Source organism: Drosophila eugracilis, unplaced genomic scaffold, assembly GCF_018153835.1.
Source record: "Drosophila eugracilis isolate 14026-0451.02 unplaced genomic scaffold, ASM1815383v1 contig_47, whole genome shotgun sequence".
Lineage (NCBI taxonomy): Eukaryota > Metazoa > Arthropoda > Insecta > Diptera > Drosophilidae > Drosophila > Drosophila eugracilis.
The window spans coordinates 2438395-2460295 of NW_024573338.1; the positions used below are offsets into that span (position 1 = coordinate 2438395).

Genomic DNA, 21901 nt, shown 5'->3' on the forward strand with positions numbered 1-21901 from the left:
GCAAAAAACAAAGTTCTGGTTGGGAAATGGCATAGGGAGGGAGATAGGGTGTTTGGTTTTTTGTGGGTGTTGCTGCTGTTGCATGGTATTGGTAACTGCCATTGCTGCTGCTACTGCTGCTGCTGCTGCTGCTGCTGCTGCTGTTGCTCCTGCCTCCTGTTGCGCATATTGCAACGAAAAAGTTTCGTAACGTTATTTTCACATTTCCTGCAGATTGTAACGGGCAACGAGAAGCTGGCAGATAGTGTCGCTGTTGCTTTTGCTATTTCTGCTGCCAAAATGCTCAACAAAACATGTCGAAAATGTGCCACATGCCAGCAGCAGCAGCAGCAGGAGTAGTAGCAGGAGCAAGGACAATGCTCCTGTTGCTCCTCTGCATGCAACAGTTATGTATATATATATGTATCCAGAAACTGAAGTAGATAGGGTTGGGAAGCACACAATGCCGGCAGCCAAATAGTTTCATACAAATGCAGAGACAACACATTTCGACATGGCACATTTAGCATCCTTGAGCGGCATTTAACTTCATTTCACCCACAGAGACACGGATGCCGGGCCACTTTGTTGTTTGTTGCATCAGCAGAAGGAGCAGCCTCGCCTCTTGTTTCATTATTTGATTTAAAAACACAGCACTTGGGGGCAGCCATAACAGGGGTAGACCCCGGCTCGTTTATGCAATCAATGTCAACGGCAAAACTTTGCCAAGTTTTTGTGCTTTTCTGTTGTTGTTGTTGTTGGCAGGAAATTAAGTTTTTGGCACTTTCAGGAGAGGCATAGAGTTAAATGCTGCAGCAGCAGCAGTAGCACATCATTTGAGGTCAAGTGCAATCTACTGCCCATATGGACAATAAATCAGCCAATGGCCAACGCCAAGTCAAGTCAAGTCAAGCCAAGAGCAAGTCCAATGGCAAGACTTGGCACACCGCCTCTAAACTTGTCTTTACTTCGATGTTGTTTGTTTTTTTTTTTGTTCTTGGCCATTTTTGTAGGTGAGCTGGGCCATGAACGAGGGGCAGGCTCGACCTTACTAACCAGGCTCAATGGAGTGGAGTTGAGTGGAGTAGAGTCGAGAGTAGTGGAGTCGTGGGGCTCTGGGCCGCAGATCGCAGATCAACGTTAGAAATGGAAATGCGCTTGACTGCATACAATCGCTGCAACTGCAACAGCAACAGGCAACCACCAACAACTTGCAACCAGCGAATGTGTGTTACTGTAACTGAGCCAGCAGCCTGTTAGCCAGTTAGTTGGCCAGTTAACTAGCCAACAACTTGACTTTGGTTTCGTTTTCGATCTTCCTGTCATTGTGTGTTGCCGCTGCCGTTGCTGTTGCCATGGCGCGTGCTCATCTTGCTTTAGTTAGTTGATGTTGCTGCCTGCACACGCCCGCAGCTTGCAACTTGCAACATGGCAACAGGTGAGAGTTGTCATTGCTGCCAGCTAATTGTGATTGTGATCTCTAATCAGTAGATGTCGGCCTCAGGGTCAGCGGATATTTTGAAGGCAGATAAGAAAGATTTATAGTTAGTTTAACAAATATTGCTCATACGACATGGGGTCTAAAAACTATACTCAGCAGACTTTGTTTGTTTTGATTTTGATAGTTAAGTCAGTCATTAAGCAAATAATACTAAAAATTACTTGCAGAAAGATGACTTTTATTGACTTTTCTTACTTAAAATTTATAATAAAAACAAACAGGAAATCAAAGAAAAAATTAAAAAATGCACTTTAAAAGTCTCATAAATATTTGTAAATCTTCCACTTAAGTCAACCAGCAGCTTCCTCATGTTTTTAACATATTCTTCCCATTCAAATTAATCGGAATTAACATATTTGCACAATTTAAAGCACTTTAATTAGCACATTTTACTATGCCGAAGGTCGATCTCAACATCTCAATAAAAAGATCACGCAATCAGCCGGCATGGAAATCCACAAATAAATTTTCTAGAAAGTAAAAACTCAAGAGAAACAGCTCATAATTAATAAAATTATGAGAACACTTTGGGGGCAATATAAAAAAAAAACTGTAAGCGATTATTTCCGCCTTTTTCCGAGTGGCCACAAAAACGAGAGATTAGTAATAAATTCATTGAGAATCGATATGAATATGAATTGCTATGCAAATTGAGTATTTAGAATAACAAAAAGCCAAGGCTTTCAGGCTTGCCAAGCATCTCTAATACAATTTAGAACAATGGAATAGATATCAGAGTGGAAAAACGATTTCAAGGCCTTAACATTGGCTTGAAATTTGGCCCAAAGTCTTTTGGGGCCGCAAAACTTTAACTTTGAGCTAATGAGAATCGAATGCAGTCCAGTTCAAAAACTGGTTAGCCAAAATGCACTTTGTGCCCAGATCACATCCAAAGCCAAAGCCAAAGCCAATCCAATCCCAGCCAAACCGAGCTACAAAAACCAAAACCAATCCAATTGATATTAACTCGTTTTGTTCTAGGCAACATTTTGTGATCTGTCGTGGCTCAGAACCTTTGGCCAGCCAATCAATTGCTATTGCCAGTTTAGTTTGGTTTTTTGTTTTTGTGATTTCATATTCTATATATTCCAAAGCAATATATATATATATTATATGTGGCTACAAGTTTCTAGCTTTTAGATTCCAGCAGGGCGGCCTTGATATTTTGTTTTATTTATGAAATCAAATGCAGGCGAGCGAGATACGAATACCGACAGCCACCAGATACTTGTGGCATTTATTATAAAAAGCTTTCGACTGAATGAATTCCTCTATAGCTTTTTGTATCTGTAACACGTATATATATAGAGAGATATATAGATATAGAGATGCCGCCCCTCCCTCACCCAACTGTCTTGGGCCTGTCTCCGATTCTCAGTGCGATGCGAAAGGCAGGAAGCCGCAGAGCTCAAAATAAGCATTGACTTTGCATATTTGTATGTGACAGCCTCAGCTGTATCAACGGATATGCCAGGGAATGTTTGGCATTTCCTTCGAGGAAAACTTGATTTCGTTTTAATTAGAAAATTACTTAAAATAATACCAAAAAGAAGGCGTTGGGCTGGCCCTAAGAATCGCTCAATCTAACCATCTCGCTCTGCTAGCTTGGCTGCACCAGGAAAAATATTTTATATATTATAATGTTAATGATTAATGATAAATGATTAACAGAGAGGCTTATATAATCAAGAAATGTTATAAAAACATATATAGTTATTGCATTATTTTGTCATTTTTAAGCATTTCCTAATGAAAAAATACTCCTTTTCAAAAATAAGAGTAAGAAAATGTTAAAAAATATTGAAATAATATTAAAAATAAGTACATTCTTATACAAATTTCCTTAAAAAATCCCTTAAATATACATTTTACTTAATGATTTTAAAATCTACTAAAAGCTATATATTTAACCAAGTTATAGTTCTAAATCCCTGATCACTTTTGCTGATCATTTTTCCCTGTGCCTGTTCCTGCCACAAATTGCTGGCAGGCTCTTCTGCCGGTTTTTTCGCTTTTTCGAAGCTTCTGTTCATCTTCTTTGGCTGGCGGTTGTTCTTCTTGGTAGGCCGGCAACGTCCATCATAATCAACGTCCATCATCAGTTGGCTGCTGTTCGGCCGCGTGCTCTGTTGCCACGCCCACAATAGCTACTGCAACTGCACGCCAACCTGCTGTTTCGCTGGTTTGGGTTGGGATTTTTACTTCAGTTTTTCGTTGGGCCTAACTTTGGTTTTGGCATTGCCATTGCCCGCCTTTGGCCATGGGCAGCTGGAGTAATTTTTCATCAGCGTAAACATCTTGGAAACGCTCTTTGGGCTACCTGTTTTACTAGCCTAGGCCGCCTAGGCCTGGCCAAAATGGCAGCTGCATGTAAGCCAACATCAGCATATCAGCTATCTGATATTAGAATCTCAATTACTTTTTCCAGCTCTTCGGCTCTGCTATTGTAATTTCCAACCAAAAGGGGCTGGCTTGCTAGCTAGCTTACTACCTAGCTGGCTGACTATCTGAAAAGCCGGTTTTTTCAGTTTTCGGTAGGCAAATATCCGTTGAGGTAAACATGAAAATTTAGTGGCTGTCATAGAGATAGCAAAGGAGAATTGCTAAGAACCTAAAGACAAGTCGAGGAGAACTCAAATTGCCTCCTATCATATTTAATCATTTATCAGCCGAACGGGCAATTACAGGTTGGGGGAAAATTTTCATTCATAGGTCTGTTTTTTTCCCTGAAATTAACCCGAAATAGGAATGCAGTCCATAAAAAGCTAAAGTTGCATCTCATTAGGCTTTCAGATTTTCAAGTGGGACGACTCATCGAGTTAGCCAAACTCATAGCGAAATCCCAAACACGTTTCGCAATTTACGACTTTTTAATAATGAAACAAAACTAATTTAATGCAAAGCGACAACACAACGACAAAGCCATTTGAATAAATTAATGTAATAGACAGCTTAAACAGCAAGAAATATTGCCATCAACTAAGGCGATTCAGCAGTGATTGGGGATTGAGAGGGAAAATAATAAAGTTAATCATTTTATTTATTAAATGTTATTACAAAGAAGTAAATCTGAAAGTCTTATAAACTATAAAACAAAATGTACAAAAAGTCTTTCTACTTAGTCAAAGTATGAATAATTTTCCTAATATGCCGAAAAATAACTTTAAAAATTTACATAAAAATATGAAATGTCAATGTTAATATTTATTTTTCTTCACATTTTCTGCAAAGTTTGTTTTTCATAAACTCTTTATAAGTTACAAAAACCACTTACATATTCTCACCTATCCATAACCCACTGTACTTGTAACTAGGAAATATCAAAAACTGGTAGCTGCCCGAATAGTAAAAGCCCCAACCAATACTCTGAAAAAAAAACCACAAAATGCAACAACTAGAACTGCAACAAAAGTAAAAAAAAAAACTAAGAAAAACAAAAACAACAAGCACAGACTGGTGGCTTAGCAAGAATGCAACAACAACAATAACAACAAGAAAAAATCAAGAAAAATAAATAAATTTTCAGCATATGAAATAATAAGACAAAAACAAAAACAAATCTAAAGTGCAACAGGTTTTGTGTGTTTTCGCGATAACCTTGAAATAAAACTCGTTTAATCATTTCGTAGCGTTCGAAAATGCTACAACAACAATACTAACAACAACAACAGTAAATGAAATTTTATATGGCGCATTATAGATTTAATAAATTAACACTCATTTCCATTGGGGAAATTTTTGTTCGTTATTTTTGTCGTTTCCCGCTAATTGTGTTGGCTTTTTTCGTTTTTGTTTAATTTTTGCAGGTACAGTTTTGCAAGCTAGCAAATATCATTAAGATCTCCCAAAATAAAGGAAAACTATGGCCGATTGTTCATTTGCCAGATGCCTGCAAGAGCGTCGGCTCATCAAAAGGGAGCTCATGAAATGGTCCAAGGATATGCTGCAAATTGTGGGTGAGTTTTTGGTAACTATAAGAAGATATTAGATATTCTTAGGGATTAGAATTACTACATATATATACTTCCTATAATATCCTATATTTAATGTTTACTCATTAATATCTAGGCTTAAAATTATAATTCTGCTATCATCTTTATTATCTTTTCTCCTTTCGACATTGAACCGAAGCCACCTGCCTTTCAATCCAATTAAAATCCGATGAAAGCAAAAGGCTCTGAAAAAAAGTAGCAGCCAGGCCAATAAGCTGAATAATTTGTAGTAGAAGGAGGCTTAAGCAGCTCAAACCCGTCCATATAAAGGGAAACTGCAGTTTTTCTCCTTTTTTTTTTTGAGATTTTCCCAAAACCCCCCTCATCGTTCATATTAAGCCCGCAAATGGGATTTGGCCCGTATAATGGCAAATGAAGTGCCTGCAAGTTGCTAGCCAGAAATTGACTTTAGCCAGACCTAATCAACATCGACTGGGCTTAAGCCCTTGCCCATATGTTTGTGTGGAAAACGAAAAGAAAAACAAACACCTAGGAGTCTGGAAAATTAACATAAATTGCAGAGACTCTTTGTTTTTTTTTTGGCTGCTCTATAGCTGGTGTCACCCTTGGATATATATACATATATATTTCTTCAACTCCTGGCGGCTGCTGCCTTATCCTTTTGCCTGAAAACACTCATTTCGGTTTTTGAGCACGTTTAGCACGTTGCCAGCAATCCAAGCCTTAACCCAAACCCCCATTAAAATGTTAAATGCCTTTTGTTGTTGCTGTTGTTGGTTCGTCCTTTATATGTATACATATAAATGCCTCTCTCCATGTACAAATACATATATATATACATATATATTTGTATGTATATATAGCAGTGTAAGTGTATTTTTTTTCTCGCCAGCCAACACACAAACACATCGTCCTTGCCTTGCGTCCCTGTCTCGTGCACTCAATTACTTCCTCAATGCGCTCCATAATGCTTATCGTCCTTGTTTCTAGTTGACATTCCCGCACAAACACAGAGACAGAGTCACCGCTTCCAGTGGTTTTTCCCACCATTTCCTCTTACTCCGCCTCGACTAGGAAAACCCTTAGCACATTTTTCCAGCGACAATTTTTGCTCGGCTCTCTTTGGCGACGAAACGACTTCGTTGTCCTCGCTGCACGAAGCTGCAGCAAAATGTGAAAGAAGCCAGGACGAAAAAAAGTAGGAGGATATATATATATATCTATATCTATATCTATATATGTATGCAACGGGTGTCTGGCGTTTTGGGGGTCTGGGTTTTGGGTTAGTTCTAGCCAACATGGGTTAAGAACGACTAGTGGTTAGGGGACTGAGGGTGGCCCCAAAACGAAGTGCTCTGCTGGAGATAACGAAGCGCACTTAAGCACACGCACACTCAAACACATACCCATACATCTACCAACTCACACTTACACATACATGCGCATGATGGTGGGCTGTGGGCGGTGGGTGGTGGGTGGTTTTCGGGGGCATGTCCCTACGAAATATATTGCACAATATAAAAATTGCAGACGATGAGTGCCGAATGCGTTTGCCGAAAAGGCAGCCCCCCAGAACTATAGGAAAGCGTTAGAGAAAACTGTATGGCAAGAGGGAAAACTACAACTACAACTACTACTATAAAAAAAAATTGCAGTTGGAAAATCTACAACAACAACAATGGCAATACGAAGCAGAGCCGAACCGAAGGACGAGCCAACGAGGAGCTAGCGATTTTCCTCGCCTGTTTTTGTGGCCGATTTTCGTCGCCAACGAATTTTCCTGCATTTCTTTTTGGCTTTCCGTTTTCTTTTTTTTTTAGCTTTTCCCCCCAAAAAACCCAACCCAACCCATAGCCACCCAGAAAAACGATGCTGATCGAAGAGGAAGACAAAGACGTCGTTGGTTGGCTTAGGTTTGAGTGGGTGGATTCGGGTGGGTGGTTCAGTGGGCGGCATAGTGTTGATGGGAAATCTCGCCTGTTGCCTGTTGCATTTCCCATTCAGCTCCCACCCAACTGTTGTTGGCAATGGCTCAATCAGTGAATCAGTGGTGGAGTTTCATTTGATTGTAATGGGAGCCCATCCACTTGTGGATTCAGGTGTGTGTGTGTGTGTGGGTGTGCTGGGATGGCTGGCCATCTGTATGCCAAACATAATGCCGGGCATAAAGGAGATTACACTAACCAAATTATATAAGCGGCAAAAAGGTAATTTTCAATGGTGGCCCATTACGGAGAGGGAAATTTGTTTTGGGGTTTAGGATTGCAAAAATATTTTTATTAGTTGGAGCTATAAAAGGAAATTGCTGGGTATTTTCTAGCTACAATGTAATGGGTAGAAAGGATTTTTAAGGATGTAAAGGTGTTTCGGAAACTCTTTTAAAAGTTCTCTAAATAGCTCGAAGTAATTTACCTTTTAATTGTTTGATTTCCTTAAGGAATTCTGGATTAAGTTGGAAAATGCCATGGTAACTTAAAATATTCCATCATAAAAATCAAAATAATTCCTGTCAGATAACATGGAAATATATAAAAACTAGTCTGTGTACATTAACATATATTTTACTTGCAACTTTAAGCCAAGGTAAGGACCAACTTTAACTCGAAACCCCGACCTGCAACAGTCTTAAATCACACCTTGAAAGCTCCTGTAAGAGATTTCTGTGAGATAATGCAATCTACCTGAATATAGCAATAAAGAGCTCAGGCAAATATTTTGCTAAGCTTATATTTCCTTGCGAAAAAGTTATCCAGCAGAAAACAAACCCCAACAGGGATTTAACTTGTTGCATAGTAGCAACATCCCCCCTGCCTGGACCTCTTTCTTGCACCCGAATCCTTTTCTATTTAGTTTGTTTGCCTGGAAAACTGAACTCCCTACCCCAAACCCCCACTCGATGGGGTGTAAACATATTAAAAAGCCAAACTTTTCCTTTGCCTTTATTTACAAAAAAAAAAAAGAAACAACAAGAAAAACAAGAAAAACTAAAATAAATAAAGGAAAAAATCTCGAATATATAGAAGAGAAAGAGATGCATTATAATGATGGGGTGGTGGGGGGTAGCCGAAAGCAACAAGCTTCACATATACATATACATTTTTTTTCTTCGCTGCAAGGAAAAGAGAGAGCAGAATGTAGTGTGTGTGTGTGTGTGTATGTTAGTGTTGGTGTATTAAGAAGCAGCAGGTGTTAGGCAATATTGTGGGCCATTCCCACACCCACTTGCCGTGTCTCTATGTAGTGGTTGGGTCTTGGCTCCAAACGCTTTTCAACCCATCCCCTTTCCATTTTCACCATCCACATTGCCAAACGCATCTTTCGATTACCCCAACAACAACAATAACAACAACGAGGAGCTACAATAAGGGAGAAGGAGAATAGCGTTGCAGGCGCCGCTGTCGGCGTTGGCTTTTCCAACCACTTCCCACTATTTTCCCGCATCAAAACGCACAGACCCCTCAACCTACAGCATTTCGGATTTTCCACCCACCATCTTTGGCTGTAAGAAGGCATTTTTATGCCAGAAGGATGCAACAAGCGACGAGGACAACGTCGCGTCTGTTTCTGTGTTAGAGTGTGTGTGAGTGTGTGTGTGTGTAGGAGTGGGTGGCTAGCCCAATACTAGCCAGCTTTTCATGGACTACGCAATAAGCACTCCACCTACTTTCCAATGTCGGGAGAACTATTTTCCCTCCTCCTCCTCCTCCTCCTCCACCTTCTTTTTTTCTTCGCTTTGCCTTTGCCTTGTTGAATTTTTTCCGGCGGTTTTTAGGTTACATTTTTACGAGTTTTCTCCACTTCCACTCTGCCACATCCACGCTGCCACACAGCCACATCCACATCCTCACCCACTTGTTGTTGTATTTGCGAGGATGACGCTGCAAGCGCCGAAGGAGTCGCCGGGCGCCGCCATCGTCCTTCGTCCTTGGTCCTTCGTGTGAGGCAGCCCAAAATCGTGATGGTGTGTGTTTCTGTGTGAGGAAGCGCCACAAGTGGGTGAAACACGGTGCAAGCGAGAAGGCAATATGGGTAGAGTGAGATAGGGCGAGGGGGCGAGGGAGATAGCTTGACTATAGTTTGGTGCATTCGGGGGCCACCCAATCTACTCCACCTCCACCTTCACCGATTTGAGCCACCCAACATCGGTTTTCTGGGTGCACAGAAATTGGAAAATAGATTTTTTGGTTGGCTGCCTTTGGCCGGTTTCCTTCTTTGCTTCGCCAGTTTTTATTTCATTCTTTTGGGATGCCTTTTTTTCTTGCGAATGTGGGATGGTATGTGCACTGAGAGGAAAGTTTATGTAATTAAGAAAATTAAGATGATTTTTTTGTGTTATTAAAATCTGCCAAAAAGGTTAAGAAAAAGAAAACACCAAAAGAAAAGTTCTTCGACTCGGTGCTCACGTTTTCCTGTGAATTAAAATAAATGTAAAAATAAAAATGATAATCAAATAACTTTTTTTGGAAGAACTTTGCATTTACGAACTCTATTTGTTTATTTTTTAATAATTTTTTTATAATTTAACTCAAAAAGTTGTGATAATTTAACAAAAAATAGTAAAGTGAAGCTAGAGGTCTTACCTATGTAAAGAAGATCCTTAAAAGACTATGCTTTTAAGTTCTACAGCTACAGAATCGAATCAGATATGCACCCACTTTTCTCCCAGTGCCAATGGGTGTTGATGCTGGTCAACCGGCCGGTTCTCGCCAGGAAGTCAGGAAGCTTGAGGTGGACTTTGGGTCTTTTCGGTGAGTAGAGGAGGAAGTGGGGCTTTGATTGAGAATTTGCCTTGGGTTCAAGGTATGGCCAGGACAATGCCCCACCCCCTTGCATCGCCTGCTGGACAAGACGCAGGCTAGGATTTTTTCCCGCTGCATTTTTCCTAGCTTGAGTTTTTCTTTTATTTTTTCGCCAGAGAGGAAAAAATGAAGCGGAAGCACGAAAAAGCACAAAGTTAATGCGAAATGGGAGGGTTTTCGAGAGTGATGAGAGAATGGGGGTTTTTGGTGAAGCTAGGAGGAGCTAGAGCCCGCCAATATGGCGCTAAGGACATTGGGCAAAATGCACTGCAGGAAAAAATTGCACATTATATGAAGGCAAGTGTGTGTGTGTGTTAGTGGGTAGATGGGTTGGGAAGAGTGGCGAAGGCAAAACAGCAAAACACACAAAAACAAAATGGCACAAAAAAGAGAGAACAAAAAAATGTAGTCAACTCTGGCTGAATGAGAAGGATGGGGCAAGGAAAAAAAAAAGAGGAGAAGAGAAGAGGGTTAGGTGGGGATGGAGTGATGTTTTTAGGTGGCGGGAAAAGTGGGAAATTGGGTGAGCTTTGAGTCTGAGTTTCGGCGTCGACTGCGCTGCTGCCTCGTTATTTTGCTGCTGCATTTGATTTTCGTGCTGAAAAAGTTTCGTGTGCTCGAAAAAAGTTTCGTCGCTTCGTTGACGTCGTCGCCATTGAGCCACCCCTTCTCAGACCATCGCCTACCGCCCACTGCACCACCCACTTTAACGTACTATCTATGTGGGTGTGTAAGAGTGTGTGTGTGTGTGTATGCCTGTGTGTGTGTGTTAGTGTGTCTGTGGGTGTGTAGTAGTTTGAATGGCATTTGGGGGGTGTTCTACTTGGGTTTGGGTCCTTGCAGCAACATTTGGCTGCACTCGGTTGGCTGGTCTGGCTCCGTCTCGTAGTTTGGTGGGTGTATCGGGCATTTTTGTCGAATTTGTTGCTGCGAAAAAGGAAAACTGGGGAAAACTGGCTGCGCAGCCAACGCCAGCAGCGACTGCACAACTATTTTCCCGTGCATTTGGCGTCGGCATTCGGTTGGCATTGTGCAACAAGTGAGTTTGGCAGCAGCCACCAGCAGGACGACAACGACGAATTCGGCAAGCTTAGGCCAAAAATCACTACCAAAAAAAGTAGAAACACAGAGAGGAAAATCCAGGTGCATATTGCACAATCCAAGGGAAAACTTTGCTCGATTTCCAAACTGTTTTGAAGCAACAATTGGCGCCAACTGTTGCTGGCGTCTTTTCGCGATTTTCTTGATTTTCTTGAATTTTGCCACCCTTACTTTAACTCAAAACTGTTGTGTGCATTTGTGGGCCGTTCGAGTGTGTGTTTGTGTTTGTGGAAATTTAATTAAAGACTCTGTCGTCGAGTGCAACGAGATAATTTATGTGTAGGCATTTAATTAAAGCGATCACACAACCATTTTGCATACAGCCAGTCGGTGGCAGAGACAGAGACGGCACGAGGCCGTTAGACAGAGACAGTGCGGCTGATAAGTGTGGCATATGTGTGTTAACGGTTAATTGAATTGACTGAATGAAGCAGCCACGTTTTTAGATTTTTTTGTTTGGTTTTTGGTGCTAATTGCATGTTCGAGATGTCGCGTTATGGGCAGGTGAGTTGAGGGGAAAGGTTTATAAAAATTCGTTTTTTTAGTCATTAGAAGAATATTGATTGGACTAGATGAAAAATTATATAATTGGAGGGAAATGTATATAAAATAATGAACTATAAACATTACCAATGATAGGTTATGCTTAAATGGAATCATAAACTTTTTACTTCCATTTTGAAAGGGTAAACTCAGAAAAACTGACTGAGAAACTGAATAATAATTAAACATTTTAAGTTTCAACCAAAAATACTTTCTAAAAATAGTTTAATTGCCTAAAAAAGATGTATGCTCTTGTACATATATCACAGTCTTTCTATTCCTATTAATATTCTTAATATTCTTTACCTACATAGACTTAAATTTTCCAAGTGAAAACCCAAACTATCTTCACCAACTTCCTTCCTCAAGCTTGAGTTTTCCATAATTCCATTATCACACTCATATAAACAATTTCCTGCCAGCTAACTTACCACAATAACAATTTACCCAAAAACTCTCCCAAAGGGAAATAGTTTACCTTTCAACACAGCCACACGCACACATATGCAAATCTATTAATTCCCTCAAAACTTTCCTTGTGAACTTACAAAACCATAAAAGCCATTTAGGTGGCAATTTACACAACAAACGACACATTGAGAGAAAGGGCAAACGAAAAATCCAAGAGCCCCCAAAAAGGAAAAACCTGCAAGAGGAAAACTTACACAACTCGACTCGTTGACAGATTGTGCAGAAACACTTGGCAGAATGCTCTTAAAATATGCACAATACCCCCAAAAAGAAAACAAGCCAAGGTGTATAAGAAATATCGTCTGCTTCCCATTTTTTTTTTTTGGGAGGGGGTAAAGAAAACTCAAACTTTCCACGAGAGGGAAACACAGACAAACACATGTTCGAGGCAAAAGTCAAAGGAGCAACCGAACAAGACCAAAACATGCTACTACCACGACACTGATGACGACGTGGCAGACGTTTGTGTGTTGACTTTGTAACATCGTTATACAACAACAAACTAGCGCACTTGTTGCATAAGTCGCAATACACACACACACACAGAGGGACTGGCACAACAACAAGTGGCAGGAGCATCGCCAACAAACGCCGGCAACACAACGCACAAAAGTATGCAAAGAAAGCACTTCACACGTTCTAACAACGCAGTCGCCGCCGGGGTTTTTTCGGCTTATATATATGTATGTGTAGGTAGGGACTTTCCCCAAAAAAAGGGGAGGTTGGTGAGGAGTTTTCCGGCTGCTGCGCCACTCGCGGCACTTTCGGCGATTTTCGTGTGTGTTTGGGGGGAAGTTTATAGTCCAACACCACCCTTGACTTTCACCCAAAAAACACGCGAAGCAACAGTTGTCATCTGGCGACAACTTGTTGTTAGCAAAGCTCTACCCTCAGCTTATTTTTCCTATTTAAGCTGTTTTTTCTACAGAGAATTTATAATCCAAATCTCCTCAAATCAAAGACAATCAAATTAAGGTGCCGCACAGATTTTAACCTTAAGCTTAAGTCTCAAAAAGAAGAATATTCCAACATGAAAAACCATTTACTTTCGGTACACCAAAATCCCATACTTTGTTTTTAATGCCCCGAAAAAATGAAATGAAGTCTGCAATTTTTTCATCGACACCTTCCTCTAAGGCTGGGGTAAAAAAAAAAAGAAAATACGAAAGTTCTAGGATTTTTCCTTGTGGCACTTGTGGCGCTTTCAGCTCCTTGGCAATTGCTTTTGTGCGGACACTACAAACTGTACTTCCGTTTTATCTGCTGCGTCTTTGTCTGCAACAGACAAGGGATGGACTAGAAAAAAGGGGGTTTTTTAGGGGTCTAAAGAGGGGGTCTGAGAGGGGTTCCTGGACAGAGACGACATCTAATCGATAAATATTCAGCACACTGCTTGTAAAAATACATTGAAAATGCATTAGACTTTGGCTCAATGGCATGAATTTTAATACATTTTTTCGTATTATTTCCCCATACTTTCCTAGTTTTTATTCGATTTGTTTGTTATATTAATTAAGCTTTAAGTTTTGTGTTCTGGCAGCACTAATGTGCAAATCGTGTGCCATAAATTTGCAGTTTAAATACGAAATACGAAATCAATTGACAAGACAACCAGAGCCAAGTGCACAATTTCTAACTCCGCTCTCCCAAGGTTGACAATACGAAAAATCGACTTTGATATACAATATAATAGTTGTTGCAAAAATCCAGTTAAATATTTTTTTTTTTTGCGTTTTTGTTTTTGCTGCTGCAAGTCAACTGCCATTTTGCCGGCCACTAATCAAACGTAACGAAATTGCCAACATAAACACGCTTAAAGAATGAATGAGACTGGAGAGTCGAGCGAGACAAGTTCGCCTTGAGGTCTTACCAAAATGGCGTTGGAAACGGTAAAAGGTGTCCGTCGGCGGCTGTTGCGGTAGCGTAGAAGGGGTTAAGCGGGTAACTGTGGGTTAAACGGCTGACGTTTATATGGCAACAACGGCAACAACTTGTTGTGCGACATTTTATGCGGAAGCAAAAAGTGCCAAGAATACAACAAAATTCAAGTTGAGAGTGCAATTGCCAACAGCAAGCCACGATGCGTATACGTGATATGTCGCAGTCGTTACGCTGCGATCTACGGTCTATGATTGGTTTTTGGCGGCGTAAAAAAATACTTTCTAAAGCGATCTAAGAAGCTTAAAATATGAGCAATGTTAAATGATATTTTTCATTTCTTAATCATTCGATTTAAATTTATAAGTCTGTCAGGCTTAAAAGCATTTTGAAAAACTCAAATTGATCTTTAAATGAGTAAACAAAGAACTAGATTTGCATTCCTACTTCAAAGACTGATATAAAAGCGGAAAAACTTCAAGCGTCCAATGATGATTCTTGGGAAATTTAAAGAACCCAATGCCCGATAAGGATTACTTCACATCTTGGATGTTTTTTTCCTAAGCTACATAATAAATTTTACCAGGAAGCTTTATTTATCTTTGAACTTTCGTCAGAATTTTTGATTTCGATCGTCGACCATTCGAATCAATCGCTCTTGCCACACAAGAGCCAACAACAAAGAACACACCCCGGGGCTGAATCATTTGCTCCAATTGCACTCACTTGCGGCAATGCAATGCGAGCTGATAACCGATTATCGTTGCAACAAATTGCAATAGCAAAATCTAAGAAATTTCCAATACGTTCCTTGCATGTACTATATAGTATATATATTGAATTTATAACGAGATTGCCCTCCCATAAAAACGCGAAAACAAAAAAGCGAGTGTAATTGATTAAAGAACATTATCAATACGCTGGCCATATTGCAAAAATGTATATAATATATATATATGAGCTTGATATTTTTTATATATAGAAGCTGATTTGATTGGAGATGTTGTAAAGGCAAAATCAAATCGAGTTTCCCAATAACTTTGGTGTGGCAACGAAAAATGAGTTGGGTCTGCCTGTTGCTGAAATGTAAACAAAAGGCGGAAAGATAAGCGAGTGCTGATCAAAAAGTGTTCATCTACTATCAGGGAGAGTATATATATATATATATCTATATCTATACAAAGGAATATCTTTGTAACTACAGTAGTTAGTCGGTTATTATAACAGTTTCAGGTTTACTTATCTTTAAGAGGGAACAATGTGTAATGATGTAAGTTCTTGCTTTTAATATTTTTATATTTGCTGATACTTGAAATATATTTTATAAGAAGATCTTTAAAACTTTATTTTCTTGGTTTAAAAATACTCTCGTATCTCTTTCTGAGAAAACTTAAACTAATTTTGTTATTTTAATAAACTTTATAAAGCCAGAAGTGCCAAGTTTTCCACTTTTCGTATAAACTTTTATGCCTGATCCTGTGATGTAAATCTAAATCATTAACTTAAGCTACAAATTAATATATTTAATTATTTTTTAATCCAATAAACAAGTCATGTAAATAACCTATAAATCACCGATCTTACGATATTGAGATCTTCCACCATAAACGAGGCAAGTCAATGTGCTTTCCGTGGCTGCTTTTGCCACATGACTTTGCAACTGTTGCGCTCTCATTGTTGTCACTGAATTTACAGTTTGTTGTTGTTGTTGTTGTTGTGTTAGTTGCATTCATTTCATTGTAGTGGTGAGCAAGGGCTATGTCTACTCGCCAGCTCCCTCACTCTTTCCCATATGAGATAATACCTTGAACGTGCGTCAGTCAGGTCGTTGGCGTTTTACAACCGAACTACAAATTGTCATATATATCTGTATATATATATATATATAATCATTCTTGTTGTATTGTAGTAAACTATAGTAGTACTAGACTTTAACTTGAAGTGAAATGAAAAGTTTGTGGAGATTTTCAGCAGATGAAGAAGTGAAGTGCGCAGTTCGGGAAACGTTCTTTATCTTGTATTTGGAATTAGTCATCTCACCACAGAGTCGCTGCGAATGGCACGTTCCACCATTTTGGACAATCTAACTGCGCACTTAGAAAGAGACACCCGAAAAAGAACAAAGTCTCTACAGCCGAAAAAGAGAGTGACTTATCACCTGAAACTAAATTTTAGTCGCAAAACAAAAGCCAAGGCAAAGTTCATTTTTGGAGAAGAACAAAAAATGCAACCAAAAAAACAAAAAATAAGAAATCATTTAAGCTCATTTACATGCTGCTCAGCGAGTGAGAGAGGGAAAGAGCAAAGTTCTCGAGTGAGTCGCTTGGAAATGAGTTGAGTTTTGGGGGAAGGGGAAACTCACCACAGGAGAGCCGCTTTTAATGAGCAGGAAATGCAGTTTCTCAAGCCCAATTTTGGTGGGTTAATGCGTTCGAGTGAGTTCTTTCTTACGCTTTGTTTATTTTTTTCAGGCTAATATTTAGGCTTAAAGGTTAATTTATTTTTCTTTTAATATTTTGATGAATTTTTAAGTAAAATGTGTAGATTACATTCTTACTCTGTCTATAATATTTTGCCGAAAATCGAATTATTAAAACATTTTTAAAAATAGTTTTAAAATATAAAATTAAAAATATATTCTACCAAATATTTCCTCTTTTCAAAATATCCTTTAAAACATCCTTTTTGAGTGCATATACTCTTCCTGCCTTTCCCATAATTTATCCCTTGCCGCCACGCCCCCTTGAAATTCGCCCAAAAACGACAGCTAATTGCTGTGACGCCGGCAGCGCAGTGGCAGAAGTGCATTCCGCTTACTTGTGTGCGTGCATTAAAAAAAGCGCCACAAAAAATATGGTGAATAAATAGTTCCACGTGTATTAGTGTGCATTGTTCTAGGCTTGCAACTGTATTAGTCACTTTGAGTGACTTTAATGAGAGAGTGGTTTTTTAGGAATAGTGAGCTGCATTGGGAGGACTCAAATTTTTGGCAGCTCGTCGCGCAGCTTGGCAATTTTTTTATCAACGCGCGCTGCACTCGAAATGCAATGCCATAATTGCAGTGCACTTCGGCTCTCTCTCTCTCTCTTGACTCTCCCTCTCTTTATGCGTGTGTGTGTGAGTGCGGCTTACCCCGTTACTCCTAAAGTTCTCGCGTCTGCGCTCTGTGTAAATAACTCAAAGAGAGAGGACACTCATTCTAGTTTTTTGCAATATGCAGTTCTGCCATGTAACTGTGTATGTGTGTGAGTTAAATTTTTTTTGTTGGTTTTTTGCACGACGGAGACGACGACGTCGACGTCAGTAGTCGGCACTGTGCTGGTGTCTTCGTGTTGTTGTGATATAATTTTGCAGTCGGCTTCGGCAGTCGCATAAACACAACGCATCCGATATGCAACGGAACGCATTTTCGGACGCGGCCCGAGTCGTTCCGAGGTGTAGCGTCCGATTCCGATTTCGATTCCGATTCCGACGATCGCGTATATCAATCGTAAAGCATTAAGCGCATTGCCCATTTACACGCAGTCCATAGGCGAAAATCGTTTGCCATTGATAATAAAACATACGACATTCTTTCGGCCAAAAAATATTAATATCCAAATATATATCTACTATATATGAGATATTGGCAAACCAAAATACAAAGTGATTATAATTAGCTACCAAAAACCGAAAATAAAATGAACCTTGCAGTGCTTGCAGCGATAAAATGCCGACAAATCGGTTAAAGTGCATAAACTAATTGACTGAAAAATTGGATCTGTGAAATCTACAATATGAATTGGCAGATAATTTAACAAGAAAATAAAATTTTAGTGAATTTTGTGAAGGATTAAGAAAACATGCAAAAGCGAAATGGAACAAAAAATCTTAAAATTTATAAGGAAATATTTGAACATAAAATCCAAGTGATGAAATGAAATAGTCCCCGTGAAAATATAAAAAACCTTCTTAAAAATGTATTGAAAACTGCAGCTGAAAAATTGGCAACTAATTTCCAAAAACCTAAAAAAAAATGCATTCTTTATCAAAAATCAAAAATCAAAAAAATTAAATTATGAAATATAATTCGCAGTGTCCCTCACAAAAACAGTGACACTTGTTTTCCCAAAAAAAACCCTAACCCTCATAGGTTTTCCAAACCCCTTTTTGAATCCCCAAAAAAAAGTCCGAAAAAAAAAATTTGATTTTCTCCCATATCAAGCATACGCCATGTGGCCCTGTTTTTTGTGCTTTTCACGCATAATCATCGGCGGCATCAATCGCCCGCGTTTTGTTTGATTTTTTTTTCGTCATTAATATAAATTGCAATCGCCGCTTGTCTCTTATTTTCTCTGCCTTTTGCTTGTGTGTGTGCGAAAACGCCGATGTCGCCGTTGACGTCGACGTCGCTGTCTCGGTCAACTTCGCTGCCGGCGTCGCTGTCGCCGCTGTCATGCAAAATGCGGAAAAGTTTTTTTCGCGCACTCGCAAAATTTTTATAGAATGCATTTTTATTTCGGTCTTTTGGTTGAATAGTTGCATTGCCCAGCTCAAGTGCGTGTCTCCGGTTGATTGACTATATGTGTGACTGTGCATGTGTGTGCCTGTGAGAGTGTGTGTGTGTGTGAGCCTGACTTAATAATAAACAGGCCCATTGTTGAATAACAATTTCGCGTTAAGAATAATATTTATGCAAGCCAAAACCTAAGTGAAAAGTGAAAAATAAACTGAAGAATAAATATTTTTCAAGAATATTTTCAAAGAAAATTTTAGAAGTTAAAAAATCACTCACCGCATTTCATCGCCCGAATTTTCATTTCCTGATATTAAAAATTCCTTTAAGAACTTGTTTCAAAATATTGATACAACTTAAAGCTTGATCAAAACTAAGAGGGACAAGAATATTTTTAAAGAAAAAAAACAAGAACTTTCCAAGATTTTGCCAAGCTTGCAAAAATCTTTTTAATAAAAATCAAAATCACCTAATAAAACCCCATAAAATCTCATAAAAAACCCACTGGAAAACCCATGCATTTCATATTTAAATGCCGGCTTCGATTCTCGTTCACTGCACCCAAAAACTTGCCTCTAAAAAACACCAAAAGAATCTTGCTAAAAAATTCTAAAAAATAGATTGAAAGGGCAGAAAAAAAACGTAGAGATGAGAGAAAAAAACCACAAAGGCAGCAGCATACAAAATGAACTGTAGCCAAACTTCTGAAGCAGCAGCAGCGGCAGCAGCAGTAAAACAAAACAAACAAAGCAGCCAAAAAACATAAAAAAAAGAAGGAAATAAGAGAAAATAAGAGGAGCGGCAAGGAAGTAGCTGCAAGTACACAGTAATAAAGTGTGTATTTTTTCGGGTGGTTCGTCGTCGCCAACTTTTCTGTGCAGGCAAATGTAACAAATTTTTGTCAGTTTCAATTTTCGTCAGGGCGGTCAGAAGAGCTATTCCACCCACCTCCCCACACTCTTAGTTTTCCACCGCCCATGACAATGGCCAGGTCGGTCGCCAGTCTCCAGTTGCTGGCATTTACTTTGCCGTCGGGCTTGGCGCACAGCATAATGAACAAAAACTAAGAGCGAACAAAAAACAAAAAAAAAATGAGGAGGGGGGTGAGCTGAGAAAAATCAACTCCCAGATATGCTAGACAAAAAAAAATGGCAAATTAAATAGCCGAAAAAAGTGTAGCTGCAGCTGCGCAACATCAATTGGAAAACCCCTGCCCGAGAGCTTAACCCTCACCTTACCCATCCAGTTGACCATTGGATTTTCCTTACCTTCCGTTCGGTTTTCTTTTTTTTTTTGGATATTTTTTTGCCCAGCTTTTCTGCTTTATTATTTTATTTTACGTTTTTTGGTAACAACCTCCCGTTCCCCTTGCCATCCTCCTCATCTCCTCACGAAACTTAAATTACTATTTACAATGGTATTTTTTTGGCTGCATTTCGTTCTTTTTTTTTCCTGCTCAGAACTTGCCAGGCGGAATTTTCTATATATATATATATATATTCACATATATATATACATTTTTTATTCGCATTTTTCGCTGGCATAAAGTTCTCCTTTTTTTTTATTATTAAGGGGGTAACCAAGTTGAAGCTGTGCTCCGCTGGCTAATTTCATTTTTGGCCAGCTCAGTTCATTTTTTTATGCAGCTGCTTTCGGTGAATTCCGCTTAAAATCAAATCATCTCCAGAGGGCTATCGAAAGTATTTCAGAAATATAAAACAAAAAGAAAAACTTTTTAAATTAATCGGAGAATTCTTAAAATTGCTTAAATATTTATCAGCAGATATGATTATTATCGAAGATGAGATTTTCTTGGCAGTGCAGTGAATGAGATCATTTGGGCCACACGTCTCGCTTTTCGCTCTTCTCTTATCAACCAGTTTTTCCATATTTTTCCTACATTTTTAGATATTTAAACAAAAACAACAAATACAACAACAATAACAACAACAACAACAACAACAACGGCAACACTTTTGTTAGTAAATTTCTGTTGAATTAAAATACGAAAAAAAACAAAAAAACAACAACATAAAAAAGTGCAATCCAAAACAAAAAGAAAACAAATATTAACGTTAAACGAAATAAAAAACAAAAATAATTAAAAAAGTAGCCATTACTTTTGAATTGTTTTTTTATTAAATGCAAAAGGAAAAAGGTTCGTAAAAAGTATACAAAAAATATATTAATGGAAAAGCCTTTTGATATAAATGCAACATATCAAAGAGCCAGAAATTAAATACAGCAAAAATAATTCAAATAATTAATACACAAAAAACACGCGGGGCAACTGTCAAAAAATCTACAACAACACAAAGTGCAACAAATCAATAACAACAACAACAACAAGAAGTGCAGCAGTACAACAACAACAACACCAACAAATCATACAATTGAACATACAACATAAAAAAAAAGAGGAAATTCCACCAAATAACAAAAAAAAAAAACGACCGAAAGAAAAATTCGCGTTTAATTTTCACGCGCTGCATATTATTTACTCTGTGCTCTATATAGATATATATATATAGGAATATATATATATGTATAATAAATAAAAACCAACCAATAGCCCAAAAAAGAAAAAAGGAAATGAAAAATCTGCATCAACAATAAAAAATCTGCCTGCATTTTTGCCTTTTGTGTGAGCTGCCCACCAAAACGAGAGAAGCACTTTTATTGTATATACAAATTATATATACAAAGCCCGGGAAGGAGCAGTAGTGGGAGCTGCAGCAACCCAAGCCAGGGTTGCCAAGTCCTGAACTGCTGTAAAACCAACGCAGCAGCAGCAACTGCAGCATCGCAACTGCAACATCAATTTGGCTTTTGGGCAGAGATAATTTAAGACAAATATATGTGATGCTATGCACATCAGCAGCTATGAAATATGTACGTATTCCAAATTGGTTCTCAAATAGTTGCCTATAAATTGAAAATATATATTTAATGCTTAATTATAATTAATGAGTCATATATAATTAACCAGTTTGTGATTAGCTTAGGTTCGAAATAGAGCTATCCTTAGTTCTGATGCGCAATAAATCAATCAGTTAATAAAACATATTTAATCGTTTAATGGCCAGGCCACATCAGCAAAAACTAAGCAGGAAATGTTTAATTATCTATGCTTCTTTTTTAGATTATTTACATTTTTTTCTAGATTTTTTTATCAATTTAA

The 21901-nt window shown here is 38.6% G+C and overlaps 1 protein-coding gene and 1 long non-coding RNA gene across 3 annotated transcripts in view; both read left to right on the forward strand.

Annotated features, from left to right (window-relative positions):
• Window positions 1-21901, forward strand: part of LOC108109453 (mushroom body large-type Kenyon cell-specific protein 1) — a 64496-nt gene that overhangs the window by 9182 nt on the left and 33413 nt on the right. Inside the window, exon 2 of the mRNA XM_017217952.2 lies at window positions 5287-5436. Coding sequence (XP_017073441.2) covers window positions 5343-5436 — 94 coding nt within the window. The 5' untranslated portion in view covers window positions 5287-5342. The remainder of the gene's footprint in view (window positions 1-5286; window positions 5437-21901) is intronic.
• Window positions 16821-20736, forward strand: LOC108109457. 2 transcript variants are annotated; one of them, XR_001772511.2, is made up of 2 exons: window positions 16821-17870; window positions 20629-20736. It is a non-coding gene; the product is annotated as an uncharacterized LOC108109457 (long non-coding RNA). The 2 variants fall into 2 exon arrangements; XR_001772512.2 differs by having other exon boundaries at window positions 16821-17715.